The sequence below is a fragment of the Myodes glareolus genome, chromosome 19, assembly GCF_982192425.1.
Source record: "Myodes glareolus chromosome 19, mMyoGla1.1, whole genome shotgun sequence".
NCBI classification, from domain to species: domain Eukaryota; kingdom Metazoa; phylum Chordata; class Mammalia; order Rodentia; family Cricetidae; genus Myodes; species Myodes glareolus.
The window spans coordinates 8,798,355-8,824,821 of record NC_142044.1 but is presented as its reverse complement, the minus strand read 5'-3'; the positions used below and the strand labels follow the sequence as shown (position 1 = coordinate 8,824,821).

Below are 26,467 nucleotides of genomic sequence, written 5' to 3'. Positions count from 1 at the left end.
AAAATTTATCAGTTAGAGTTGCATATGTTGGAGGTTGCCAAACTCATAAACCCCAACCTTGATTTCTGTTCTTGTGTAGTAAAGAGTCTGAGTCTTTCCTTATTAATAAGGAGGAAGAAAGTTAAATCTGCTGGATTTCTCTTAGGGTAACAGGTATTATTCATGCCTTTATATCTGCATAAATATGTTGAGAATATACAATGATGTACAGAAAGTCATTCTCCAACTTTTATATCAAGCCATATGGATACATGAATATATCTACATATAGAGAAATTAAGCGGGAACAAAAAATGGCACATTTATGTCCTATAAAAATGAGCAAATAGATAAGAACAGGGTTAGATGCTTCCCAGTTTGAGCCTAATTCCTTAATGTCTGAAAATTTTAATTTGGAAGAAAATGTGTGTAGAATCATTTCTATAATTTATCTTTTAATATATTTCTATTATTTCAAGTTGAGCATGAAGTCAGAACCATCTACTGTGGATCACAAAATATTTTCAGTTAATTTAGTCCTCCTTGTGGTCAGATTTTGGCTTACTATCTTAATTCTTTGGTATTTGCAATATATTTAATATCAGAAATGATATTGGCCTGAAACAAAACCAACCAACCAATCTACCAAACAATGGCAAAGAGTTTATATTCTCCAGTCTTCACATGAAAATAATTAGGGTTATGACCATGTCCCCAAATCATTATCAGTTGGAACTTGGGTCATCAAAGTACAGGTTGAAAAAATATTTCATAGTTCTCAGAAGCATCACTGAGTAAGCCTATGATACCAAGAGTTTCATGCAAATGTCGGTAACTGCCGCATTACAAAGCCAAGACCATCTGATACTAATACTTTTATTGGAATAGTTATTAGATGACAGAAAACAAAATTAGATGTATTCAAAGTGTAGCTATGCATGGCTCATAAATCTCCATAGCTCAAGCTCACATTTTTTACAACTCGGGTCATGGATGGTTGTGAGCCACCATGGGAACTGAACTCAGGTCCTGTGTAAGAACAGGAAGTTCTCTTGACCACCAAGTCCTCTCTCCAGGCTCATCTATTTTATTTTATAGTACATTCTCTACATGAAGAGTTTGAACTTGTGAGGGCCAGAGGCTGTCTTTAACATTTCCAATCTAGTAGAACAAGTTTAAGCAAGAACTGCTGGTTTTCTTCTCCATTCGCTTAATTTCCATCGACTCTTAGGAGAAATGCCAAGATTTAGATAAAGGAACGGTAAACTAAATGAAGTTTTAAAATACAGTCAGCAATGATTGTTTTGAGCTTCGGATATTTGTTTATTTAGGGACCATGTTGAACTGAGAAATCTTTGTAAAACTTTGTAATTGACACTTCTCCTTAAATGTGCCGTTTTCTCTTATGTACTCTTTGTACTCATCAGACTTGTCTTCATTGGAGATAATGGACCTACATAGTTATAACTTCACAGCTGCTTGGATTAATGATGACTTGGACTAGGGTTTCATTGGGCAGGATTAACTATGTTTAAAGATGGCAAAATGCCATTATAACATTAATGCCAAATTTTAATGAGAACCAGAAGTTAACTTCAAGGACCTTTATAATTTAATATGGGGGGCATGATCATGTTCTCATTATTTTAATGTAGTATCTATTAAAATAAGTTTATGTTATTTCTTCAGATTTTTATTTTAACCCAGGCATCATTTGTTGAATGTTGATTGTGTTCCTATCACTTTGCTGGGGTATCGAGAAGTAAAACCACTTCCCTTCCTCAACCTGAACAGTGACCATTTGATCAGAAATCTGAAGGAATGGGAAATACTTCCCTTAAGAAATTTAAGTGTTCTCTTTGGTTTCCTAAGACATGTATTTTCTTTATCCCTTGCTTATTTTTTTTAAAGATTTCTTTCATGTGTATGAGTGGTTTTTCCTGCATTGATCTATGTATCCTGTGTGTTTACTACATGTGGAGGTCATTGAGAGACACTATGGGAACTGAACCCAGTTTCTCTGCAAGAGCAACAGGTTCTCCTAACCACTGAGCCACCTCTCCAACTCCATCTAGTTTATTTTGAATTAGCTCCCTTTTGCATTTGGGGGTTGTAATGAAAAGGATTAGGACACTGAAGTGTGACAGGTAGCAGATATTTGGTAATTGTATTTTTTTCTATAGTAGTCCTTCTGTGGTGGACGTATATAGTGATGACTTCCAGTAATAAATAAAATTATAAAAATAATTATAAATATATATTTTATATTTATATATTAATTTATATTATATAATATATAAATATATATTTATATATTAATTTATAAATATAATTATAAATAATTATAAATAAAATTATAAATAAAAAATAAATCTAACATTTATGAAGTTCCCCTTTTTTCTAAGTGTGTCATTTTTCTATATGAAAATAATGAACCAAACCCAAGTGCTTCCTGTTTCTTTTTTCATAAACTTGTTTATACATGTATGTAGAGAAATGTTGAGACCTTCAAATCACAGCCAGAAGATGGAAGAAATAAAAGATGGCAGAGGAGAAATTGTATCCAATTACCCCTGATGGAGGAAAATTTCAAGTATTCAGTTTGTGGCTCATGCATTCTAGTGGCTAAGGAGAGAAACAGAACTGAATGTGGTTTTCTGATAGTAAAACACATATTATCCACCTGTTTTATTAAGCAAGCCTTCTTCTCAGTGTTAATGAAAATGACGTGTCTAGGCAATTTGGATAAAAACTGACGAAACATATAATGAATAGTTCCTCAAGAGTTTTTTTAAAAAGAAAAAAAAATCAGTGCACATAATTATTTCTTTCATTGGTCTGTAGAGAACCTGTTGGGGACGGTGTCAAAATCAAGACCCACCCTCCCGAGAAAGGGAGTTTGAAACTTCTGGTATATTTACTGTAGAGAGAAGCTTATTTTCTTCTGACTGACAGACATGTGGATCAGCTGAAAGAGGCAAAGGCCGCTATTAAAGTTAGTATTGTTAAAAGCAGGAGAATATAAATGAAATCTTCACTACACCATGATATGTGTAAGACTGATCTGGCCTCTGGGAAGTTTTTAAACATGCCAGTTCCCTGTAACAGGAAGATCTGTCTCTGTTCTGGACAGCATATCAAATTTAGGAAATTATTATTATTTCATCAAAATGAATGTGAACAGTTTTCCCTTTGAGGCTGCCTTTTCCATAGGTGATGTTTTCCAGATGGGCTTTGGACAAAATTCTTAATGTTTTGTATTCTCCTTCTTTGAGAAAGGAACTTGTCTGACAGCCTCCCTTTTCCCTCTTTCTTTATCCCTTCCTAGGGAAGAGAACACCAAAGGCCAAGGAGAAGAGAAACAAGAAGAAAAGGAGGAAGTTGACTGAAAGAGCCCAAGAGCAGCACAGCGTCTTCCTAGCAACAGACAGAGCTAACCAATAAAATTACAGGCAATAGATGGGGAATTTTGAGGGGGATTTTGTTGTTGCTGTTGTTTATATTGCAAAAGTGCACAAAGCTACTCTCCAATCCACACTGGTGGACAGCGTTCCCGCTGCTCCGACCAGTATCCGTTTTCAGTAACATTGCGAAGGGAAGCGCCCAAGCATGGTCTCTGGGTTATTTATGCTTTGATTTGAATCTGGAGCCTTGTAATAGCAGGAGCTTGTTGACCTCATCAGTGGGAGCTGTTGCATGTACACTCCTGTGATGTGTCCTAAGAATCGGCCCCGGGCACGGTGAACCTGCAGGAGGCATGCGGCTGTAGATCACCACCGGAGAATGCACCTGTGCCTACTTTCCTGCAAGAAAATGCAGAAACGAGCAAGCGCTGTTCACTCATGACTTTTGTTTCTCACCTTGAGCATCCTCAAAGACAAGTGTGAGTGGAAATAAGGCCAAGCGTCACCGCCCAATGTTCCCATCATTGGTGACTTTAAAATGATCTTGCGATGAGACTGCTTTTAGCTAGGGGTGTTCTGTGGAAATTCCTGCTAGATTTCAGCCTCGCGCTGACATGTACACATTCTGCTGAGCTATCTGCAAAGCTCCATACTGTATATTTATGCTTTTTGTGTGTAACAAGTCATACCTGATGAATAAGATGTCACTTTGTTTCGAATGGTTCCTACCCATGGTCTGGTACATGACTGTTCTAGTTTTGAAAATTGACAAATGTTTTGTTACCATTTGGTTTCTTCTGTTTGTATTATTTTTTTGATGGGGGTGGGGTGGGCTTGTTTCTAATTGTAAGTTTAGAATAAGCTAGTTTGTACATAGAGTCAAATGACTGAAGTCAGAATTTCAATGCAGATAGAACTTCCCCAGTTTGTATCACACGTGTGCATACGTGTACACACACACACACATACACACAGACACACACACACACACACCAGAGTAAGCAGCATGTAGCATCTTGCTATCAGAAGCCCAACTCTTTCTGAGTCCAAAAAGTGGACTTAGGAAACACAGCTGAAAACAAGAAGACTTCTGTGCAGTTGCTTGTATTTATTACACAGTTCCCAGTTTCATTTTTTCAAACTTAAAGTAACTCATGACAATCAATGATAGGTTAGCTGGTAAATTCTTGGGTCACTGGAGTCACTGGGGAAGCTGCTATCGTGAAACCACCCAGAAAATGAAGAAGAAGATAGAGGGCTTCCCACAACTGAAAGTCACATTGCTCAGTTCTCTATTGAGCCAGAACGCCTTACACGAGAAGGAAGAACAGGATGGAGGCTACCCAGCCAACTCACACAGTAGTAATGTCAAAAACATCATTGTCCCCCTTGGGTCAATCAGTCCTTTGATTTATGAATTGGCGGGCTCTGAGTGCATTATCTTCTTGGCTGATCCAGGAGAAACTTAGAACAAAAGAACTTGTAGAGTTTTGAGGGAACAGCCAAAGCAAGGTAAAGCCTTTTCCTCACCTTGCATTGGTAAAACTACCTCTTCAGCATTTTGTTGAGTCAGAAGCAGCTTTCTGATATGTATAGATGTCATAAGCTTCATTATGAAAATATTGATGCAAGATAAGCCATATATGAATGTTGTATTCAACCTTAGGGCTTGCACTTAATCCTACAGTGTTTCCATCCCTTCTTGTCTATTCCCACTATATTCCTATTTACTGAATGGGGAGGGGTCTCCTTAATATCATACTTCATTGTTAATAAGTCAATGCCTGTTATGTTTCTGGGCTGTTGTTTTTGTGCATTAAAAACTCAAAAGTTGCTTTTGGGCTATTTTTTTTTGCTTTAATAGTACAATTACAGGGAAGTGCAATGCTTTACCCACACTACTGCCTGCTTGTGATCCATAAAAACACGAGAGAATATATTGATCACAGTGTTTCGGATACTCATTTCACTAAAAATTATTGCACAGTAGTAAAAAATCGGATTTTCAGACCTAGACTGCCCAAGTTCCAATCTAGCTTAAGTAGCCTGAGAGAAATTATTAACTCTCCCAGGGTTCTTATCTACCTGGAGGGCATTAAGAGATGTACTAGGAGATTAAAGGAATGCATTAAGAGATGCACTACACTCTGGTCCCTTTCTCCCTTCTCCACTCCTCTCCCATCCTCCCACTCTTCCCCCCATGCCACCAATATACTAAAGGAGATCTCATCTATTTTCCCTTCCTGGGGGAATCCATGTATGACTCTCTGAGGGTTATTGTTTCCTATCTTCTCTGAGGTTGTGGATCGTACACTGGTTATCCTTTGTTTTATGACTAATATCCACTTATGTGTGAGTACATACATAAGTATCTTTCTGTGTCTGAGTTACCTCACTCAGGATAGATTTTTTTATAGTAGCATCCCTTTGCCTGCAAATTTCAAGATGTCAGTAAATATTGGGCAGGTCGAGTTGGGTAAAGGACTGAGACGGGAGAGCAAGGAAAGAGATACATTGAAAGAGGGAGCCATTGTGGTATTAGGGAGAAACCAGGCACTAGGGAAATTCCCAGGAAATCGCAAGGATGATTCCAGCTAGAAATCTAAGCAATAGTGGAGAGGGTCCCTAAAATGCCCTTCCCCTGTAATCAGATTGATGACTACTTTAATTGTGATCATAGAACCTTTATCCAATAAATGATGGAAGCAGATGCAGAGATCCACAGCTAAGCACTGAACCAAACTCCTGGAGTCCAATCATAGTGAGGGAGAAACAATATGAGTAAAGGGGCCAAGACCATGATGGGGATATCCACAGAAACAACTGATGTGAGCTAGTGGGAGCTCACTCACTGACCCTGAACTGACAGCTTGGGAAGCAGCATAAGACTAAAGTAGGCCTTCTGAAGGTGGGTGAGAGTTCTGTAGCGTGCGCAGTTTGTGGTGCTATTAGCAGTGAAGCCAGTGTTTATCCCTAGTGCATAATCTGGTTCTTTGGAGCCCATTCCCCACAGAGGAACACCTTTCTCAGCCTACAGACGGGGGAGGGCCTTGATTGGACCTGCCTCTAATGATGTGATACACATTGTTGACTCCCCTCACCACCTCTGATGTATTGATGTGGGATGGGAAGAAGCTCGACAGAGTGGGAGGACAGGAGGGAGAGAGAACTGGGATTGGTACGTAAAATAAGATTTTTATAAAAAATAATATAGAGATGTACTATAGCCCTCTGTATCTGCAAGATGTACTCAACTATATATCACAAATACTTAAAAACATTACATTATATCCATACTGAACATGTTTACTTTTTATCATTTCCTAAACTTAAAATATTTAGCAAAATTTAAAGATATGCATATTAGGTATTTTTGATATTTTAGTGTATCAAAGTTTGTACACATAGTAAATTATGTGTAAATACAACATGATTTTTCTATGTGAGCATCTTTGGGTTTAGGTGTCTGCAAGAGCCTCTTAGAACCAATGTCATGAGGAAACCAAGACATCCTTGTACACACCGAGTTAAGAATTCGGTGATATATAGTGTGATCACTATAGCAGATTATTAAGCATTATACCAATTGTTTTCTGTTATTTCTCCCATTAACCATTTAGGGTTTTTTTTTTTACAAAAATATTAACAAAATGGAACCCAACTTGTTCATTGGTAGAGAATTTTGCAAGCATCCATGGCATCCTAGGTCCCGTCTCCCATACTGCAAATAAACAGTTGAATAAACATTTATGAAAGTATCAGACAACTTCAAGATATTGAGTGACTGCTAGACATTGATTACATTTTATTCTTATGAGCATTTATTTATAGCCACTTATTTCTGAGTTTTCTTCTCAAAAAACCATACATAAATCTAAAACTGAATTCATTACTATTTTGAACCAAACTCAATATTTCATATGGACTTTAATATGAAGGAAATATTAATTACACAGCCAAATGAGTTACCAAGACAAGACAGAGTGGAGCAATAGTACCAAGCCACTATCATGCTTAGGGTGAAGAGGATTTGAGGAAAAGGTGGAATTTCTAACGTCTAGATTTCAAGCCCCCATCACCCAAAGCTTAAACCTATAGCTGAGAATATAGCTATAGCCAGAGGAGCTGGGGCCGAGGACAGAATACTTATTTAAGAGGAGGTGAAATCTCAGACATAACCTGGTAACAGAGAAATGTTGCAATTTCAGAAATGTCCAGACCTCCTCTTCTCAACAGCTTTTAAGAGGGCTCGCCATCATCCAGATCTATGGTCCTGTGAGCAAGGGATTCTGAGTAATGCTATGTTCCATGATATTGAAGACATCTAAGCACCAACTGGTCAGCATCCCCACGATGGCCTGACCCTAGAACTGGTCCTCCTTCCTCATCTAAAGCTCACATTCTTGGTTAGCAAGGGCCTTTGTATTTCTCCTTTACTCCCATTCTTTACACCTTGTCAGCTACTAGATTTCAGGAAGACTGTCTTGAGATGAGTCTTTAAGTTTCTTGCTGCCCTTTCTTTGCCAAGGAACTGATCTTTCTGGCTCCATTCTGGACTTTGTTATCATTCCTAAATGTTACAGTTTGCTCACTACAAATATTCCTTAGTGTTTTTACCAGTTCTTTTGGTATTAACATACATACTCTGCTACTCTCCTGTTGAATACTCTCCTCTTCCTTGTAGACTCTAATTTTTTCATACTGAAAGCTATGTCCCTTTTGCATCTTCTGAACCCAAGGTTCTTACAGGGATCTAGAAAGTCTCAATGAGATGAGGTTAGAGTGGATGTCATGTCTTTCAAGATGCTGTTTAGCATGCACTCCCTTAGTGTCTTAGTTAAGTAGATGGTTCTTAAAGCAAAAGAAGGGGTTGGTAGTCTGGAAATGTGTGCTGAATAAATATTTAAGCAGATTTCCAGACAGATGAAGGAATCATGTTAGCAAACTGCCACACGCTGCTCCTCCAGCTTATGTAGATGTTGTTGACCACATTCTTGACTTCTAAGCAAAATACCTAGATCCTTTCCCCAAAGTGGAGTTCCTGGTTGGTACTTCTAAAATATTGAAGTTGACAGAGTACTATTAGCTTCTAGCTTCTGCAGTACATGTTAATGCCCTGAAGAAGATGTTTCCTAAAAATGACTGCCCAAGGGCTCCTAACTACTCCTTCTTTGTGTGTCTGGGGTACAGAACTTCATAAGCCAGCCTCCAATAATGGTAGTATATTTTCATTATGAACATTTGGCCTCCATTTCTGTCTTAGCATGACTAAAAATTACTATGGACTGCATGTCTTTTAAGAGTAAAATCCTGTAGACAATGTTTGCTGTGCCTTTGTTCTCTGGGTGACTTACTAGTACCATGTGATAATATCCAGACTGAAGTTTGGTAACATTATGAGTCTCTTTGTTGTAGAGACAGTAGACCGTGTGTCAATGGCAGGGATGTCAAGGAAGAATCATTATAGGTGTATTTTGGCATGACACCTAAATGATGAACATAGGAAGTTTCAAAAGAACAGCCGAAGTAATGGAAAGTACCAGTATGATGATCCTGAGGAACAAAGAAGATCTGGGTGGTCGGAGTGAACAAAAAGGAAAATATGATAAAAGTATAGTAGGAGGCAGGTGGAACAAACAGCCAGACAGGGGTAAAGAAGACCCATGAAGTGTGGCGGGAAAGAAATCACTGGATTTTTGTCCTGCTTAAGCAAGAGAGAAGTGTGCTTGAATTTCTGCACACTGTTCTCTAAGTCTTCTGTGTGAAAGGTAGATTTCTAGAGGGAAGGCATGGAGACAAATTAGTAGGTCACTGCATTAACCTGATGATAATTCACACATAATTGGTGAGTTGATAGCATTGGGTAAAAGAGGAGGAGGGACAGCGTCTAGGGGCTACAGGAGTTGGGTAGAAGGAAAAGGAAGACATGGAGACAAGATGTTGTTCAGATCTCTTGTTCCGAATAAAAATATTTATGGGACAGAACTGGCAATAAATGAGTCTACGTTTCATTCGCTGAACTTGAAATGGTATTAGGTAGCTAAGTGGACACAGCAAGTAGGCAGTTGGTTATACATATAGATATTGGGGGCAAGGTCAAGGCCAGAATATAATTTGGGAACATACTGGGATGTAGCTTGTTCTTTGAATTATAGACCTTTGTGTCTATGAAAGAATAAGCTGGGAGAACAATGGCTTCAAGGTAGTTAAACCTTTAATTGCAACCAGAGGGTGGGATGGAAATAAACAAGAAAATGTATCCTGAGAGGAACACCAGAAGCAGTTACTAAGCATGATCAAGAAGAATCATACCGGGCATTGTAACCCACATCTATATAATCCTAGCATTCACAAGGTTAGGAGACTGAGGCAAATTGGCCAAGATTGCAAGTCCTGCCCCAGCTCTAAGAGACCTATCTTTATAACAAGGTGGAGTTCAAGGCTTTATGTGACTACATTCTCTCATGATTTATAGTAAAAATATTTGGAGAAATAGGGATCACTAGAAAAAATATAATAATGCAATAATTTAAGGTTTATTGTGTCTTTTCTATTTTATTTCTGAACTATATACTCCAAGAGTGAAATTTACCAATAGCTTACAATCCCTTGAAAAGGACTTTGATATAGAGAAAACATGAAGTGTGTCAATGCTTAAAACACTTGGAAACCACTCTTCACATAAATGTGATAATGATACCTAATTTCAGGTTACCATATCATCTACCAATTTCATCCACATTTATGATGAAATAATTATCTCGATGGCTCTACAAAGGTTTTTCTTTTATTGCTTTCAAAATCAATAAAATGTATCAAGTGAGCTACAGAACAAGCATTCTGTGAATTATAGGTCCTTGAGTTTGTAATTTTCAGCAATGAGGATTTTTCAAACTTGTAATTATTGAGTTACTTTGGTAGCAGCTCTCTGATGTGAGCGCATACATGTCTGAACAGAATTAGGTAGTACACATGCACGCAATCATAGTATTTAACTAAAAGCATGATCATGGTAAAAGTACTTCTTTTTTTCCATGCTTTTCTGTGTAAAATAAAACAAATGAAAGCTTTAATTACTTGCACTTCAATCTTAAATTAAATAAATATGTTATTGTTTCCCCATCACACATGCCTCTCCTGGCTATATTCTCTCTTGTATGTGATATCTGGATAACATCTGTGGTAAAACCTAGGAGAACTGGTTCCCTCTTCTCTTATCAATGACTATTCCCCAACCTTGCTGCAGGTAGATGATCCTTTTGTCTGATTTTAACTCATGGGGTTTCAGGCAAATTGTGTGCATCCACTTGAGAACTAGTGTTGGCTAGCTAGCGGGTGCACCTTCTGCATGATATTTGCTCCTTGGGCACAAAGACAGGTCCATGGGGTAAAATAAATCATTTTCAGATACTGTATGGAAGAGAATTGGCTCAAATAGTTGCCCAAGCTACACAAACAAAATATCAGTATTTGCTTTATTGAACCTTCATGGCCCTACATTGCTCCTTACCTTGAGTCAATACCTTCATCATGGACATTAGAATGGTGAGAAATATATTCTTGTTCTTTAATTCTTCTAGTCTTGAATATTCTTTCATGACAATCTACCAAATCAACCTATGGACTTTCACAGGGATCTAGGGAGCTATGAATCCTTTGAAGGAGTATTCAGCCCTGACTTATTAATACCTTCCTCTAAACTGATGCAGCAATTATAAGTGGAAGCAATATTTTTAAATAAAATCTTTCAGCTTTTCTTCAACAATTAGGCAATTATTTTGTTTATTTCAACAACTGAGCTGTAGCCCCTTGAAATGAGACCCCATGCATCTAGTGTGTAGCAGCTATTCTGCAAATGTTTGATTAACTTTACAGGATTAGTTGTTTGTTTGATAATGGTTCAGTATATCCTCACAGCCTACAATCTTGAGAAGAAAGCTTTTTAAAATTACATTTATTTGGTGTGTGTGTGTGTGTGTGTGTGTGTGTGTGTGTGTTATGGAATGCTTGTGGAGGTCATAGGACAACTTCTAGCAGTCGGTTTTCTCCATCAAACATGTGGATCTCAGGAATCAAACTCAGATCATCAGGCTGGGTGGCAAGCACTTTTACCCACTGAGTCATTTTGCCAGCCCAAGAAGAAAATTTTATGAGTAACAGGGACAACACTATTGCATTTATTTTTATTTTATTTTGGTTATTTGAGACAAGATCAATAGCTATCCTAGAACTTGCTTTGTAGATCAGGTTGGTCTCAAATTCACAAAGATCTGCTTGCCTTGACCTCCCAGGTGCTGGTATTAAGGTTGTGCACAATGTCCGGATTACATTTCTTTAAAGGATGAGGTTGTTACACTATGAATTATATTCATGTATGTGATTATAATTGTCCTGCTATGACTTAGCCCAGTGGGCAGGAAGAGGAGTCAGGGGCATCCGTGTTAATTGCCTTTGTAATTTATCAGGTGATAAATTCTATGTGGTGTACAAACTGACACACGGTCAAAGTTTAACCAAAGTGAAACATCTGTTTTAAGTGACACCCTAATTTTGTGATGAGCTGAGTGACTAGAACGGGATTGCTGTAGGTTTTATTACCACATGGAGATGCATTATGCTTGCCCATCTTCATTCACAAGTCACACACAGTGATGTATGTAGCATTAAGCTCCATCATCCACACACCCATAGGGAAGACCCGGCTCTTGTGTGTGTTTTCAGCCTTACTCCTATCTCTGACTCTCTGCTCCTTCACTGCTGCCCACCTATGCCTGCCTCTGACAACATAAATGATTCTCTCTTGGATTTGTTGGCAGATATCCCCGGAAGTTCTTTGTGTTCTTTAGCTTGTTCTGAAGTTACATTAGTAGAATCATACTGAGCAATTGTGAGCACTGGGCAAATGGAAAAAGGAAGCACCAGGCTTCAGCTACAAGCAAAACCCCTTTATGAGCATGTGCCTGGGGTGCACGTTAATAACGCCAGTGCCCAGGTGGCCAAATTTATGTCCACCCTCTTGATCTGATCATACAGGGCAGGAGGGTGAATTGGTAATGACCCAGGCTCAAAACAGATGGTGACTCCCTGTGTCTATGTTGTTGAAAAGCTACAAAGGGGAGACATTAAGTGTGTGTCTTTAAATTTAAACTAGTGCATTTCAAAAACACAGGCTGTTGAGCTTTGAAAACAGGGTAGCTGAATGTGTTTCATCTTATAGGTTTGAACTTTTGTGTGCTTTGGGGAAGAGCAACAGACAAAATGGATGGTATGTTCGTTACCCTTTCGTTAGTCCTTAGGATCAGTGGCGCACCGCTATAATTAGGAGCTTGTGTGCAGTTCTTTGTCATTAAATTTGCTACACCCTAATTATGGATGTTTAGAACGTTCAAAAGACCACCATCTAAAAATTGGCATCCATTATTAAATATATTTCCTCAGGTCAGATGAATTTTCTTTTACTCCGTAATGCTGATTGAGTGCTGCGCTAAGTGATTTGTCTTAAAGCATTTTGCTAATAATTTACCCATACAATGTTTTATCAAAATGCACTAACTTGCATAATTTCCTACTGACTGAATATGTTCTTGGGATGTGAGGAGGTATTCAAGTTTGAACTTTTTCAGGGATGATTATTCCTTTGATTTGCATTCAGAGACAAATAAAGCTGCTGTTCACAGTCAATCCAAACATATCTTAGAATGATTTGGGGATAGGTTACCACAAACTCACCCTATGATTCTGTGAAAGTCTGGGATGATTTAATGTAAAAGTACATAAAAATGAGTAGAGCTGAAGACTGGGTACAATTTACGAGTCATTCCAGAATTTGGCATGGGCTCCCTCAATCGAGTTACAGGAAAATGAGACCCAGGCAAAGGCAGGATGAGAGAGGCTCTCTATCAACTCCACGTCTCATACCTGTGCTAAGTCCAGAGAAATCATCCATGTTCTTCCTTGTAAATTGAAGTGGTCCAAATTCAAAACTGCTTCAGCTGATCTTGAATATACTCTGAGTTTTTTTCCAGAGTACCAGGATTTCTCACTGGGGCCTATCCCACACTACTCTTTGGACAGACCCATAAGTCAAGAATCTAGTCTTCTTCCTAGGATTCATACCATTGCCCTCATTTCTTATGTGTTTCAAAACTAAAAGGAAGGGAATGTTTCTATTATCTTTTTCCATCTTTTGACATGAAAATGTGGTTCTACTTAATCACCTCAAATGTGTTGATAAAGCATGAAATAATATCTAATGTCAAGCTATGTGACTTGCTTTAAGGGAAATGACTGGATTTCAAACATTCTTCATTTTTTTCTAAATTTGTGGTCTTTGGGTGATGCTCCAGGTTTTGTTCTGTGCATTGGGAGGGGACACAGGATATAATACATAGGTCAAGCTCTCGGGAAGTTAGACATTGATTTACCAAATAGGGCTGAAGAGACACATGGGGCTCTTGGAGTACAAAGTGGTGAAATTATAAAACTTTACTTCAATAACATGCAGAAAGGTTGTGTTAGCATTTCTGTCAAGGCCAGTCTTCATTAAAAACTACCATTCTAATGTCGTTCCTACGGGGAGGATGTATGACCTTCGTCTACTTAAAGATGGTTGTATGTGAGACTCTAGATTTGAGTAGATGGTCTTTCCCCATTACACTGGTTCCTAAGTAATATCATCTCTGAGACTGGCACAAAGAAATAGGTGCCATGTTTAACATCATAACCTCAAAGATGTTCTTAATTCCTCTTAGAGATTTCAAATATAACCAAAGCTCTTTCATGGTCTTAAATATAATCTTTAATATAGATAAAATTTAAGCTAATATCTTTAATAAAATTAGGTTATAAAAACTGGCATTTTGGTACTATTTTATGTTAATACCCATGTTATTGCAGGATTATTCACAGCAGCCAAGACATGCACATCCTAATTGTCCATTGCCTGAAGAATGGGCAAAGAAAAATGTTCACATTTACACAGCGAAATACTACTCAAACATAAAAATGAATGAAATCCAGTCATCTGTGACAGATGACACATATGGATGTAGCAGTCACTGTGTAAGGAAAATACAGCAGGCAGCAAGGGACAAATACTGCAGCCTACTCGTGTGTGGAAACTAAAAGGGAGAGAACAAAGGGGGGTGTGAGGAGCTAGAAGAGGGAATGGAAGCACAGTAGGTTCTAGAGTCACATAGCACAGTGCAATCACCACAGCAGGAGTTCAATGTGAGCTTCAAAATAACTGCAAGGCAGGACTGGGAAAGTTCCTAAATATAAATAAATGGAATAGCGACTGGCTAAGGATGTGAGTGCCCGTTATTCTGATTTAGTCATGATACATGGGATTTGTCAAAATATCACACTGCACCCGAAGCATAATGTATAATTATATGCAGCTAATATGCAAAAATATTGAGCTATTGTTATAGGAAGGCTGTGCTTGGCTGCTTGTTTGTTTCCTGACCACCCAAACTTCCGAAATAATCACACAGAAACTGTATTAACTAAATCACTGTTTGGCCCATTAGCCCTAGCTTCTTATTGGCTAACTCTTACATCTTAATTTAAGCATTTCTATCAATCTGAACATTGCCAAGTGGCTGTGGCTTACTGGGTAAAGTTCTAGCGTCTGTTCTGTGGCGGGGCTACATGCCTTCTCACTGACTCTACCTTCTTTCTCTCAGCATTCATTTTAATTTTCCCTGCCTAGTTAAGTTCTGCCTTGCTATAGGCCAAAACAGTTTCATTATTTATTGACCAATAAAAGCAACACAAAGACAGAAGGACCTCCCACATCGGGCTGTTTTACATAAAAAAGAACAAAAGATGATCCATGATCTCTTCTCCCAAAAGAACAACTGCCCTTTAACATTTCTGGAATATTTATACCTTTAAACATAGTTGTACATTAACAAGAACAGAACCACAGAGTGGGGATACATCTCAAGAGTACAGCCCTTGTTTATCTTTTGAAAGGTCTTGCATTCAATCCTTTCCTTCACACTCATAGAAAGAAATTATAGTTATGCTGATTTAAATATGATTTGATAGTTATAATGTACAACAGTTTAAAATTCATCATAGAATTCATCTATATTGTTAACAGGATACAGAGATTTATTATTTCAAAACAAATTATTTATTGCATGCTTAAACTGATTCCAGTGTTATCAGTCCATGCGCAGAACTGGAACTGGAACTTTAGGTTCTGCCCTCAAATGATTTCTTCCTCCCTCCCTCCCTCCCTCCCTTCCTCCCTCCCTCCCTTCCTCCCTCCCTCCATGCCTCTCTCCTTTTCTTTCTGTTCCTTCCTTCCTTCCTTCCTTTCTTTCCTTTCTTCCTTTCTCCCCCTTCTCTTAATTCGTTAAAGATTTAAAATCTTTTGCTTATGCATATGCTTATGCTTGTGTGTATGTGCTTATGAATGTAGGTGTCCTTGGTAGCCAGAAGTGTGTGTCCTGTGGCACTAGAATTACAGGTGGTTGTGAGCAACTCCGAGTGTGTGCTGGAAACAGAACTCGGCTCCTCTGCATGGGCTGAGCACACTCTTAACTAGGGAGCCATCTCCTTAACTCTCAAATGGCCCTTTTCCAGAAGACACCAAAGCCTTGTATATAAGATCTGTTACATAACTTTTGGACCCTCTGATAAACAGAAATTGCGGAGAAAGGCTGATTTAAAAATTAGAAATTTTAAGAAAACCGCAGTGTGGCATTAAAACCAGTATCAGTCATGAAAACTGTGCCATCCCATGGCCCCATTCCCATTAAGTCAGCCCTAGATAGAAGAGTAATTTTAAATCAGACCTGGATGGTGAGTGCCTTAGGCGAACAGTGTTTTATGCTGTCCCAGGAACACAAGGGACTTCGTGCTTCCATCTGGACAGTCCGTGTGGCTTTACCAAACAGCATGGAGAAACCAAGAGAGACCTGACTGCTGTTAGCAAAAAGTGACAGCCCATGAATCACACCTGGGGAAAAAAAAGGAACGAGAAGAAAAAAAGAAAAAGAAAAGAAAAAAGAAAGCCACAACAAGCAAATAAAAAAAATGCTTGTGTTGAATCACATAGAACATGGTGTTTCTAAAACAGAATCCAACATTTGGAGAGGGCAGTCATTTTTATACATGAAAAATTATGGAGCCAACATAGTGTTCAACACCAAATGTTTGTGATTTTGTTCCCTACTGTGGGAGCCAAAGAAACTCATACTACACTCTTTTGTGTGTGTTCTAACCCAGTCAAGACAATATAATTCTAAGAAAGCAAAAAACTTATTCCAGAACACGACATCAATCGTTTCTCTTTTTCTTTTTCTTCTTTCTTTTTATTTTTTCAATAAGAGTGAACAGACCAACAGGCCTGGTGGCTTTTCTTATTTGGAGTAACTTCAATGTCTAAAAGTTGCTAAGTAACACTTTTAATAATAAGAGATTTCAAGGCCAGGAGATTAATGATCCATGACCCCATTTAAGAGAAATATGAGTGCATCGTGAGGCGAGAGGGCTGAACACAGTCATGGGAACTTGGGGTAATGCGTTCAGCCACATTCGTAGTTTCTTTTTCTCTGCTGTTCACAGTGGGTCTGGCATGGCGCTTCTTTATTAGACCGTTTGTGGAGATCATCTCCTCATCTCAAGTTCACTAATAAGGACATTAGAAAATGGTGAGATCTGTGCAGAGTAACCGCTGCACATCAATTATCATTTTGAAAGTTAGTTCTAGATCTGATAGAAACATATGTTCAAAGCCAACTGTGATGTACAGCTCGTGGGCTCCTTTCACCAAAGCCAGCCCTCTGTTCCTATTCCCCTACAGTCTCTCCTTCCACGGGAAGCACCGACTCCTTCTGCCTTGGACGTGAACAACTTGGTCCTCCCCATGAAACCTGAGCCTTAAGCTCAGCCACCAGCACAAGAAGAGGATACAGCCTGGGCGAGAACAACTCCTGAAGGTCTCCTGAAGCCAAACTCGGCTACAACCCTGCACGTCTGGAGTGGAGACTTCAAAGCAGCAAACAGCTTCTGCGGATTAGTGTCCATGAGAGCTTTAAGGGGAAGTAAAACCCTCGACTGAAGTTTAAAAAAAAAAATTGGCACTGGCTCATTCTGCTGAAAGCACAAAGCGTTTTAGGGGGAACACATCACCTTTTAAAATAAATGACTAATATCTGTACAAAAGAAGTGAGTCATTCATCCGAGAAGCATCTTCGGGGCAACATAGAGTCCAATATTGCCAGGTTAGTGCAGCCCACATCCCCCTCTCTTCCCCATGGCCTCTGATTGCCAAACATATGAAGAGCTGGAAGAGCTGGGAATATTTTAGGGACTCAGAAAGAAGCCCCCAAGGGTTGTTCACTTTGACCCAAATAGCAAAAGTTGGTTTCCAGAACTAGCTTTTTTCTTCCTCTTCCTCTTCCTCTTCCTCTTCCCCTTCCTTCTCTCTTCCTCCTCCTCTTCCTCCTCTTTCTTCTTCTCCTTCTTCTTCTATTTCTTCCACAAAAGAAATATATAAATCACTTAATACTGGTGCTCTGGTGTTTCATAATCTCTGTGGTAAACTCAAAGAGTTCTTACTAGAAAGAGAAGTTTCAATATCCGGATGAGGAAACAGAGGGTTGCTGCGTGGACGGTTATAACTTGTCCCACTCTAAACCCCAGGTTCCTCATGCACAGGACAGCTTGACAGCCTATTGGGAGTATTGGAAGAGACAGTGAGCAAAAAAGATACTTCCTATGTAGCAAAAAGAAATTAATGACCACACAGAGGCAAATGATGCTGAATAAATAGAGCATGTTAACTGTGTCAGAGAACCTTAGAGCTTGGGCCAGCATTGCTCATGACTGACCTCATGGAGGATGCTTGCCGAGCAAGTGGTGACTTCCCTTCTCTTTGAACAGTGCCTGATACAGTACCCTACATTTGTAGGTCTGTATTGTAACATTCATTTATAAAATGGAAACTTTTCCGCATTTGCTCGCCAATCATTCTCTTACCAAATCTACTCCTGAGGAATTGACATCCCAAGCCAATGGATTCCAGGACAGCCATACTCAGAAGCCATACTTCCTTGCACCCTTCTGGGGAATACTTCCTAGTTTCAGCTGTATTTCTGATCTGCAGGCATTAGTTGTCATTGTGTCTCCACTCGGAACCTCTGGATTGGCTCTTGTCTCTTCAGCACTTTAAAACATGTCTTAAGATCCTAGATTTTAATGTCTCCTGTACATAACCAGTATTAAGAAAGAATAAGGAGGAGAAGGAGGGAAGGACAAGAAGAAAAGGAGAAGGGGAAGGAGAAAAGAAGAAGGAGGAGGAAAAGGAGAAGGAGAAGGAAAAGGAGAGGGGAGGAGGGGGAGGAGGAGGGGGGAGGAGGGGGAGGAGGAGAAGGAGGAGAAAGGAGAGAAAGGGGAGAAGAGGGAGAAAGGGGAGAAGGGGGAGAAGAGGGAGAAGGAGAAGAAGAAGGAGGAGGAGGAGGAGGAGGAGCAGGAAGAGGAGGAGGAAGGGGGAGGGGGAGGAGGGGGAGAAGAGGGAGAATGGGAGAAAGGGGAGAAGAAGAAGGAGAAGAGCCCTCCATGATATAGGTTTCAGCTTTCAAACCTGAGGGGATGTTTTTTATCAAGAGAAAAGTTGTGTAGTTGAGGATAAAGGCGGCAAGGAGATATACTGTTTTTAAGATTTTGAAGTTTCAAGTATGTTCTAGTAAAGCGTTCATCAAGACATGGCTCTTCTAGAAGACTAGAGTTGTATTGCCTGTACATATATTAGGCAGCTCATACCACATGTAACTCCAGTTTCAGGGAACCTAACATCCTCTGATCTTTTCAAGTACCGGCATGCATGTGTATGTTCTCACATGCCAATACATACAATGAATTGCATAATGATAAACATTCAAAACACTAGCTAGATTTAAAAGTGAGGATGATAAGGTGAGCTGTTTTGATAGAAGGCACAAAGAAAATAGAATTTCGGATTTCAATGACCACTGAACATGAAAAGGTGCTTGATGCCAGTGACAATAAGAAAATGTAAAATCAAACCTTATTGAAGTGCTGTTTTGTAGAAACATAGCATATGACTATGTCAAGAATTAGAAAATATAAGAATTTATATACTGCTGGTGATAATTTACATTCCTATGCTCATTTGGTAATGTTCATAAGATGTAAAGTTGGCATATTTGATGATTCCCAATATACTCCTGAGGAATTCCCCCTCATGTGTTCATGACACCCTACATAGAAAAGTTTAGAGTAACACTGCTGAAACAGCCTCATTAAAAATCTATCAACCAAAGCAGAAATAAATTATGGAATGTTCACATATAGAAAAAAGAAATGGGAAAAACCTCACTTGCTTTAAGCATACCAACCAAAAGAACCCTACGCATTAGTTGGGAAATCTGGTATTTTAGAGCTCTCAAATATGATGCCACTTACAGAAAGTTTTAAAACACTCAGGCAAGAGTGTAAACAAGCATAATGTGTGTGTATGTAAAAAAAAATAGAAAGAGGAGTTGGGATGGAAAGATGTCAAGTTCTGTATGGCCGTTTCTTCTTTGGGGGGACATAGCAGGAAGGAAGGTGAGAGTTGGGTACATGACAGATTCATTTACATTTTGATTTGTTTCATCTCTGTAAGACTTTTAAAAATTATTTAAACTTTTTGTATTTGAAATACTCTACAATATATTTCTAAAACACAGGATATAACAAGGTTTTGGCTGAGTGCAATGAACCCTAAAGACCTAAAGACCCTTCCAAGAAGAACAAAAGACTTACAAAGGAAGGTATGCACCCGATAAAAGAAAGCCTGGCAATCCATTTCCCTTCTTCATCTTTACTTTGAAGCTAATGCCCCTTGCAGCTTTTCATTTTCCTGAAATTTGTTTACATGGTTGTATAGCGCTAGCCGTCAATAAGGTATTCAGGATTAAGGCCTGGTTCACTGACAGCTTCATTCTGCATTCAGTTAGTACTCAGCACACAACATGTATTTTGTTTGTGCAGGGTTGGTGAATGAATAGGCAACAACAGAGATCGGCTAATAAGATAGTACAGAGACAGCCTTGCTGTTTGTTTGGACTGAATTGATATCAACATGTAAAAGTCAGCATAGACAAGAAAAGTTAAATAAACAGAACGCTTACGTTCGGCTCCAAAATGAAAGGGGGCGACATGCTCTATTCTGGAGGCAAGATAGTTCCCTTCAAAGTAGTAATTATGAGAGATGATTCTAATTTGAAACTGGTTTTCTAATTGGTGTTTGGCTTTTAGAAATCTCACAGGCCTTTAATTTATATACACATTTTTTAATTCACATCGCTCAACCCTATCACCAACAAGCCCCATTTTTTTCCCTCAAGACAGGGGATATTATTCATATAAAAGGGGTCAAAGAATAAGCATTACCAGTCAGAATATTATTTCTATGATCGAAAAATATTTTAAAAATTGAAATTATAAATCTATGTGCATGAAGACATTGGTGCAGTGAAGGGGTTTCTGCTATGTCACCTGTGAACCTTCTTTGAATGTCTGAATCAAAATAATACCCCTGACCCATGTTCTCTGTCTCCTTCCCCTGCCTTACTCCTCCTGGCAATGACAGATAGGCCTTCTGATTCTGTGGAGCATGTCTTCCTCAGTGTCCACAGAATTTAAAGATTTTTTAACATAAGTTTAAATGTGTGTGTGCATATACATGTGTGTGTGTGCGTATAAGTGCACATGCCCCGAGTCTATAAGAGGGTGTCAGAACCACTAGAGCTAGAGTTACAGGTGGTTTGTGAGCCACCTGAGGTGGGTTCTGGAACCAAATTAGGGTCCTTTGGAAGAACAGCAACTGTTCTTAATATCTGAGCTGTGTCTCTAGGCCCTGAAATTCAATGTTGTGGTAATTCTGCCTGCCCTGTTCATATAATAGTATTTAGAACATAAAAAGTCCCAAATAAATGCATGTTAACTGCAGGAATAATGGAGTTAATATTTCATTTCTTAGAAACTTTTAGTCAGATATTAGTTTTTAAATGTAAGTTGTTCTCTCTCTCTCTCTCTCTCTCTCTCTCTCTCTCTCTCTCTCTCTCTCCTTAAAGAAAAACAATTGTATTTATTTATAGTCAGCAAATAAATTTATTTTGCAAAGCAGGGTAAGCTTTGACATATAAAGGCCCACAAGCTAGTCACAGTAATTGAGAAATTAAACATCCATCATTTGCAACAGCCAAACGCCTCCCGAGATCCTTCTAATCCTCTTTTGTTTGCTTTCGGGTCATGGGCAGACATTCACCTGTGTGCTCACCCTCCACCCTCTCCCCTCACACACACAAAATATAGGTGAGTTTATATTTACAGACCATAACCATAAGTGTGTACTATATACTTTTTATTTCTGGCTTTTGTTCAATCAAATTTATTTTGAGACCTACTTGTATTCTGAGATATATAACTAATTCATTCCTTTGTACTCCTGAGTGTTTATATATCTATATCTACATATAGATATATGTGTGTATGTATAACCATATATCTATAAGGATGTGAATACACACACACACACACACACAAAACCATTTCTTTAGTTTTTACAGTTCATGGGCATTTGTATCATTTATTTCTTAGGCCTGCTGTTGTTAGCAACATCACACATGTGCACACTTGTTGACAGTCTCACTAACACATGACACGGTGAGACAAGCTCTCCCTCCTGACAGATATGTAGTATGTAGCATAATACCTTACTTTTCGTTAGAATATGTTCATGTGCTTATTTGTTATCAATATACCTTTTCTGGTAAAGTGCTTAACTATTTTACCCATTACAATTTTGTATTTCATTCTTACTGGTGGGTTGTAAGAGCGCTTTGTGAATGGTGGGTTGGGTGTCATTACTGAATGACCTAAGTCATCATCACTATTTTCACTATTTTCCCTTAGTCCTTAACTTTTCATGCCATTCTTTTTGCAAGGTAGTCACAGAGGTGATCAAGGTGTTCGTAATTGACAGATTACTGAATGCAATTCTCTTTGCTACTAGTTAAGAGTTAAATACTTATTTGGATACTATGTCTCAGACTTTTGGGAGCTTACAGCTTTGCAAACTATGTAGCTCCCTTTAGCATTGTAGGGAAAGTATTGTTATGAAGCACCTGTCATGTGCTTAGTCCCTAAGGGAACAATTACATAACAGACAAAGACATGGAGGAAACAGAACTTCCAGACGAATCTTCCAAGAGCTCGATTGCACCAGAGAACGAGCACCTTCCCCTCAGTGTGTATGCACAACAAGGACCTAGAATATCTCTGTCTAGAGGGTTTCTGAATTGTAAACGACCTTCACATCTTAGAGACAGACCTGTAGAATTTCACTGTACAACTATCTGCTGAATGTTTTATGTTACCTGACATGGAGAGAAATGGTGTCTTTTGTTAGCAGTAGCTGGAGATGAAAATGATCCAAATTCATTTATACCTTCTTAGAGCATAGAACTGGCATCAAGAAAAACTTTAAAAGGAACGTATATGCTAACTTGGGGAAATGGAAGAGATGGCCTAGATTGGGAATACTGTGCCTCCTCCTTGCCTATATCCTCTAAGACATAGAGGCACAAAATGTGTGTGAATGTGTGGGTAGGTTACAGATTTTTTAAAAAAATGTTGAGCCGGCGTGATCTCAGAATCGGTCCTATATACTCTCTGGGAGACAGAACTACATTGAAGGTAACTGCATGAGTCTGTGTCAAAAGAAATGAAAGACTAGAAGGCCATTGTTGGATATGTAGACTTTAGTAAGGAAGAGTATGTGGTTTTCCAGTTAGGGTATGTTTTACTAAATTGTTCTTGGGTAGAAGGCAGGGCCTACAAATGAAAATGTCCTGGGTACTGCTAAGCATGGCTGGTTTAGCAGTGTCCTCAGACTGTGAGATTTCTGCACATCCTTAGCAAAAAGGTGAATTGGGACAGCAGGGTTTCAGAGGACTGTGGAAGAGTGCTGAGTGGAAAGTCAGTACTGACAGAAAGACCGACTGTCATTCCATAGAAATATGAGTTTAATTAGGCTATTTTCACCTCTTCCACAATAGAAAAAAATAAAGTCATTTTGTAATATATAATGTGGCCATTAAGTATATGGTTAGCAAATGAAGTATTTATAAGCCTTTGTGATAGCCTAGCCTAGTCCATTGTCTCAAAATTCAAACAACTTGAGAGAGAGAGAGAGAGAGAGAGAGAGAGAGAGGAAAAAAAAACTTGCTTGTGCTGAGTTCCACCAAGCTATTATCTTCACCCTTGGTTTCAGTTCCTGGCACAGAGTAGGCACTCAGGCAATGTTTGTTAAGGGCCAGATGGTCCTTCTTATATTCTCAGCCAACTCAGTTAGTTTGCTTTCTTCCATGTGTGAGCCAGATGGCCGAACAGTTACATGAATCTTTTAGCTATATAAACCAAAGTTACTTACATCATTTTAATTGTCTATTGTATACCCCATTTTTCTTTTTATTTTCTAAAGTAAATATTCTGAAGTTTCGAGCTAATTTCTCTAATGATATGGTATTGAGACAGATATTTGAAGAAGATAAATGAAGTAATATATTACTTGTATCCCTTCTCAATTTGTTCTGCACGGGGAAATTTGAAGAAGCTGAAGGTTTGGTGTAGTGGCCTTGATGTAGGGTACTTAGCAACCAGAAAAAGATAACAAAAGGACTGCAACAACCAGATTGCATACAGCAAGGGTCTTCAGTGGACCAATGATGGCTCTGTAATTTTTTCTGAAAGAATTTTATCACTACAAAAATTATGGAGATGGTATAAGATCATTGTTGATTAAGTAGAGACTAAAGAGGCCCTGACATGCAAGCCCCAGATCCTGAGAATTCAATTCTCCTTTTTGAACTTTCTGCACACACCAGAATCATATTTATTATTCATTTGTAGTACTGCCAGCCCTGCAGCAAGTTGACTTGTGTGGATCAGTGAACTGGAAAAATCCAGAGCTTTCGTCTCTGATGAAAAGTCTCAACTTAGGACAAACTCACTTTTAGGTTTCATAGGTAAGAAGACTTAACATTGAGATTCTCACTCCTCATTCAGGAATGGTCTTAGTTTAACAGTCTTTCATGGGAAGTTTCTGCTATTTAGAATTACCCCAAACCATGGGGAAGACGGTAGATAAACAATCATGTATAATTTTAATTCCATTTATGTTGTGTAATAGAGGGTAGTATTTAGAAGAGTAGCATTCATGGGTCATGAATTTGTGTTTATGTTTATACTTTTATGGCTTATTCACTTATGGAAGCCATAGTAAATTTCTCTAGCTTCTTGAGGTACCCATGTTTCCACTGAAAATATCTATAATAATTTATAAACTAGGTATAAGATTAAGTGGGATAATATACCTATCATATCTCGCAGCTATAAAAATAAATGAAAACCAAAGTATATTAGACCAGGCCACCTGCTGCTAGACAGTGTTGTCTGTGCATGACAGGGAAGCTAGACCAATGAAATAGCAAGAATATGGCTATCTAAGCAAAACATCCTTAATGATAATGCCAGTAATATGCTAACATAGATGGGGGGAGCCTCACAAAGCCCCACCCCTAGATGAAAAGCTATAGACAACAAATGACTGCTAAAAGACTGAGAATCTGTCTTCTTCAGGAATAATCCCTCCTGATAAATTATATAATCCCACATGGTCATCCCTAATCATACATAAATAACAACACAACTGAATGGGATCAGTAGGTTGTGTGTGTGTTGTTGTTGCTGTTGTTGGGATCCTGGCCTTGTAAACATTATATTACATGGAAATGATTTTTTATCAAAGGTTTCTTATAATGTGCTGGAAATTAGAAGAGCACAGTTCAGACTGGCAATATGCTTGAGGAATAATAGAAAACTATTATCTGAGAAGGAGTGAAAATTCATCTGGGAAAGCAGCAGCGGTTTAAGAGACAGAGAAACCAGGAAACGAGATAGTCATGCCTACATATAGTTGACGACATCAAAGAAGCTAAGCTTACTTACATTTTCAGATAGAAATCCCTGAAGGGCTGTAGAATCCCCTGCATCCATACCCATTTGTCATGGCTAGTTCTAACATTTCCATAAGAAGTCCAAGAGAAGACACTAAAGCAGAAAAGAGTCTTGATGGAAGACAATTAGCTATGAAACTCTCTCAAATAGGCCATACCAGTGGGAAATCACACATGTAGTGCTCAGTCTTTTCTCCAGTATCCATGGGAAATACATGTTTTTATTTTAAACTTGGAAAAGAATGATTTTTATCCCCAATACATCTGATGGGGAACATTACCTGCCTTGTCCCTTGAAGCTCCATGGAGAACCTGAAATGAGGCTCTTTCCTGTAACTATGGGACCAGGAAGCTATTTCACACCCAAACCATAACATTCCCATAAACACCAAATCACTGAACCTCCAGAAACCACACTAAGAGAGCAGCACCTACACTTCTGTAGCTGTTTCTTTATCCTCACCATGACATATTTCCTGTTCTCTAGATTCTATCTTAATGGTGTCATAGATGGAGTATACCAACAGAGCATCTTGGATAATAACCACATTAGTGTTATTCAGAGAACTAGAACTCAGGAGAGTTAAATTGGTATAAATTTGTATCCATCCTAGAATTATATAGATAACAAAAGATATATACCCTCGAAATATAACAGGATTACACACACACACACACACACACACACACACACACACACACACACACACACATTAATTTCATCCCACTTATACTGTGGAGGATCATTTGCTTTACTTAGTCCATCAACTAAACTGCTACTCTTTCAGAAACACTCTCATACACTCAACCAAAAATAATATTTAGCTAGCTGACTAAGAATCCTGTGGTCTAGTTAAACAGACACATTTACCATCACTGCAGCTAATACAATTAAGTTACCTGAAGCCCTAATTATCTACTAAAATGTTGCCTATAGATATTTGGGAGTTCTCTACTTCTAATTCATAAATGAGTCTTCAGATAAGTTGATTTGAGGAAACTCAAATGAGGAAAATGTTTAATCTTTCTCTCTGCAATAGG

At 38.6% G+C, this 26,467-nt stretch overlaps 1 protein-coding gene across 3 annotated transcripts in view; it reads left to right on the top strand.

Annotated features, from left to right (window-relative positions):
* The window catches only part of Rspo2 (R-spondin 2), a 135,650-nt gene extending 130,434 nt beyond the window's left edge, over positions 1 to 5,216 (top strand). For all 3 annotated transcript variants that reach the window (XM_085679004.2, XM_085679007.2, XM_048457435.3), the window contains exon 6: positions 3,308 to 5,216. In XM_085679004.2, coding sequence (XP_085535130.1) covers positions 3,308 to 3,423 — 116 coding nt within the window. In that variant the 3' untranslated portion in view covers positions 3,424 to 5,216. The remainder of the gene's footprint in view (positions 1 to 3,307) is intronic.
* The last annotated feature ends 21,251 nt before the right edge of the window (positions 5,217 to 26,467 follow it).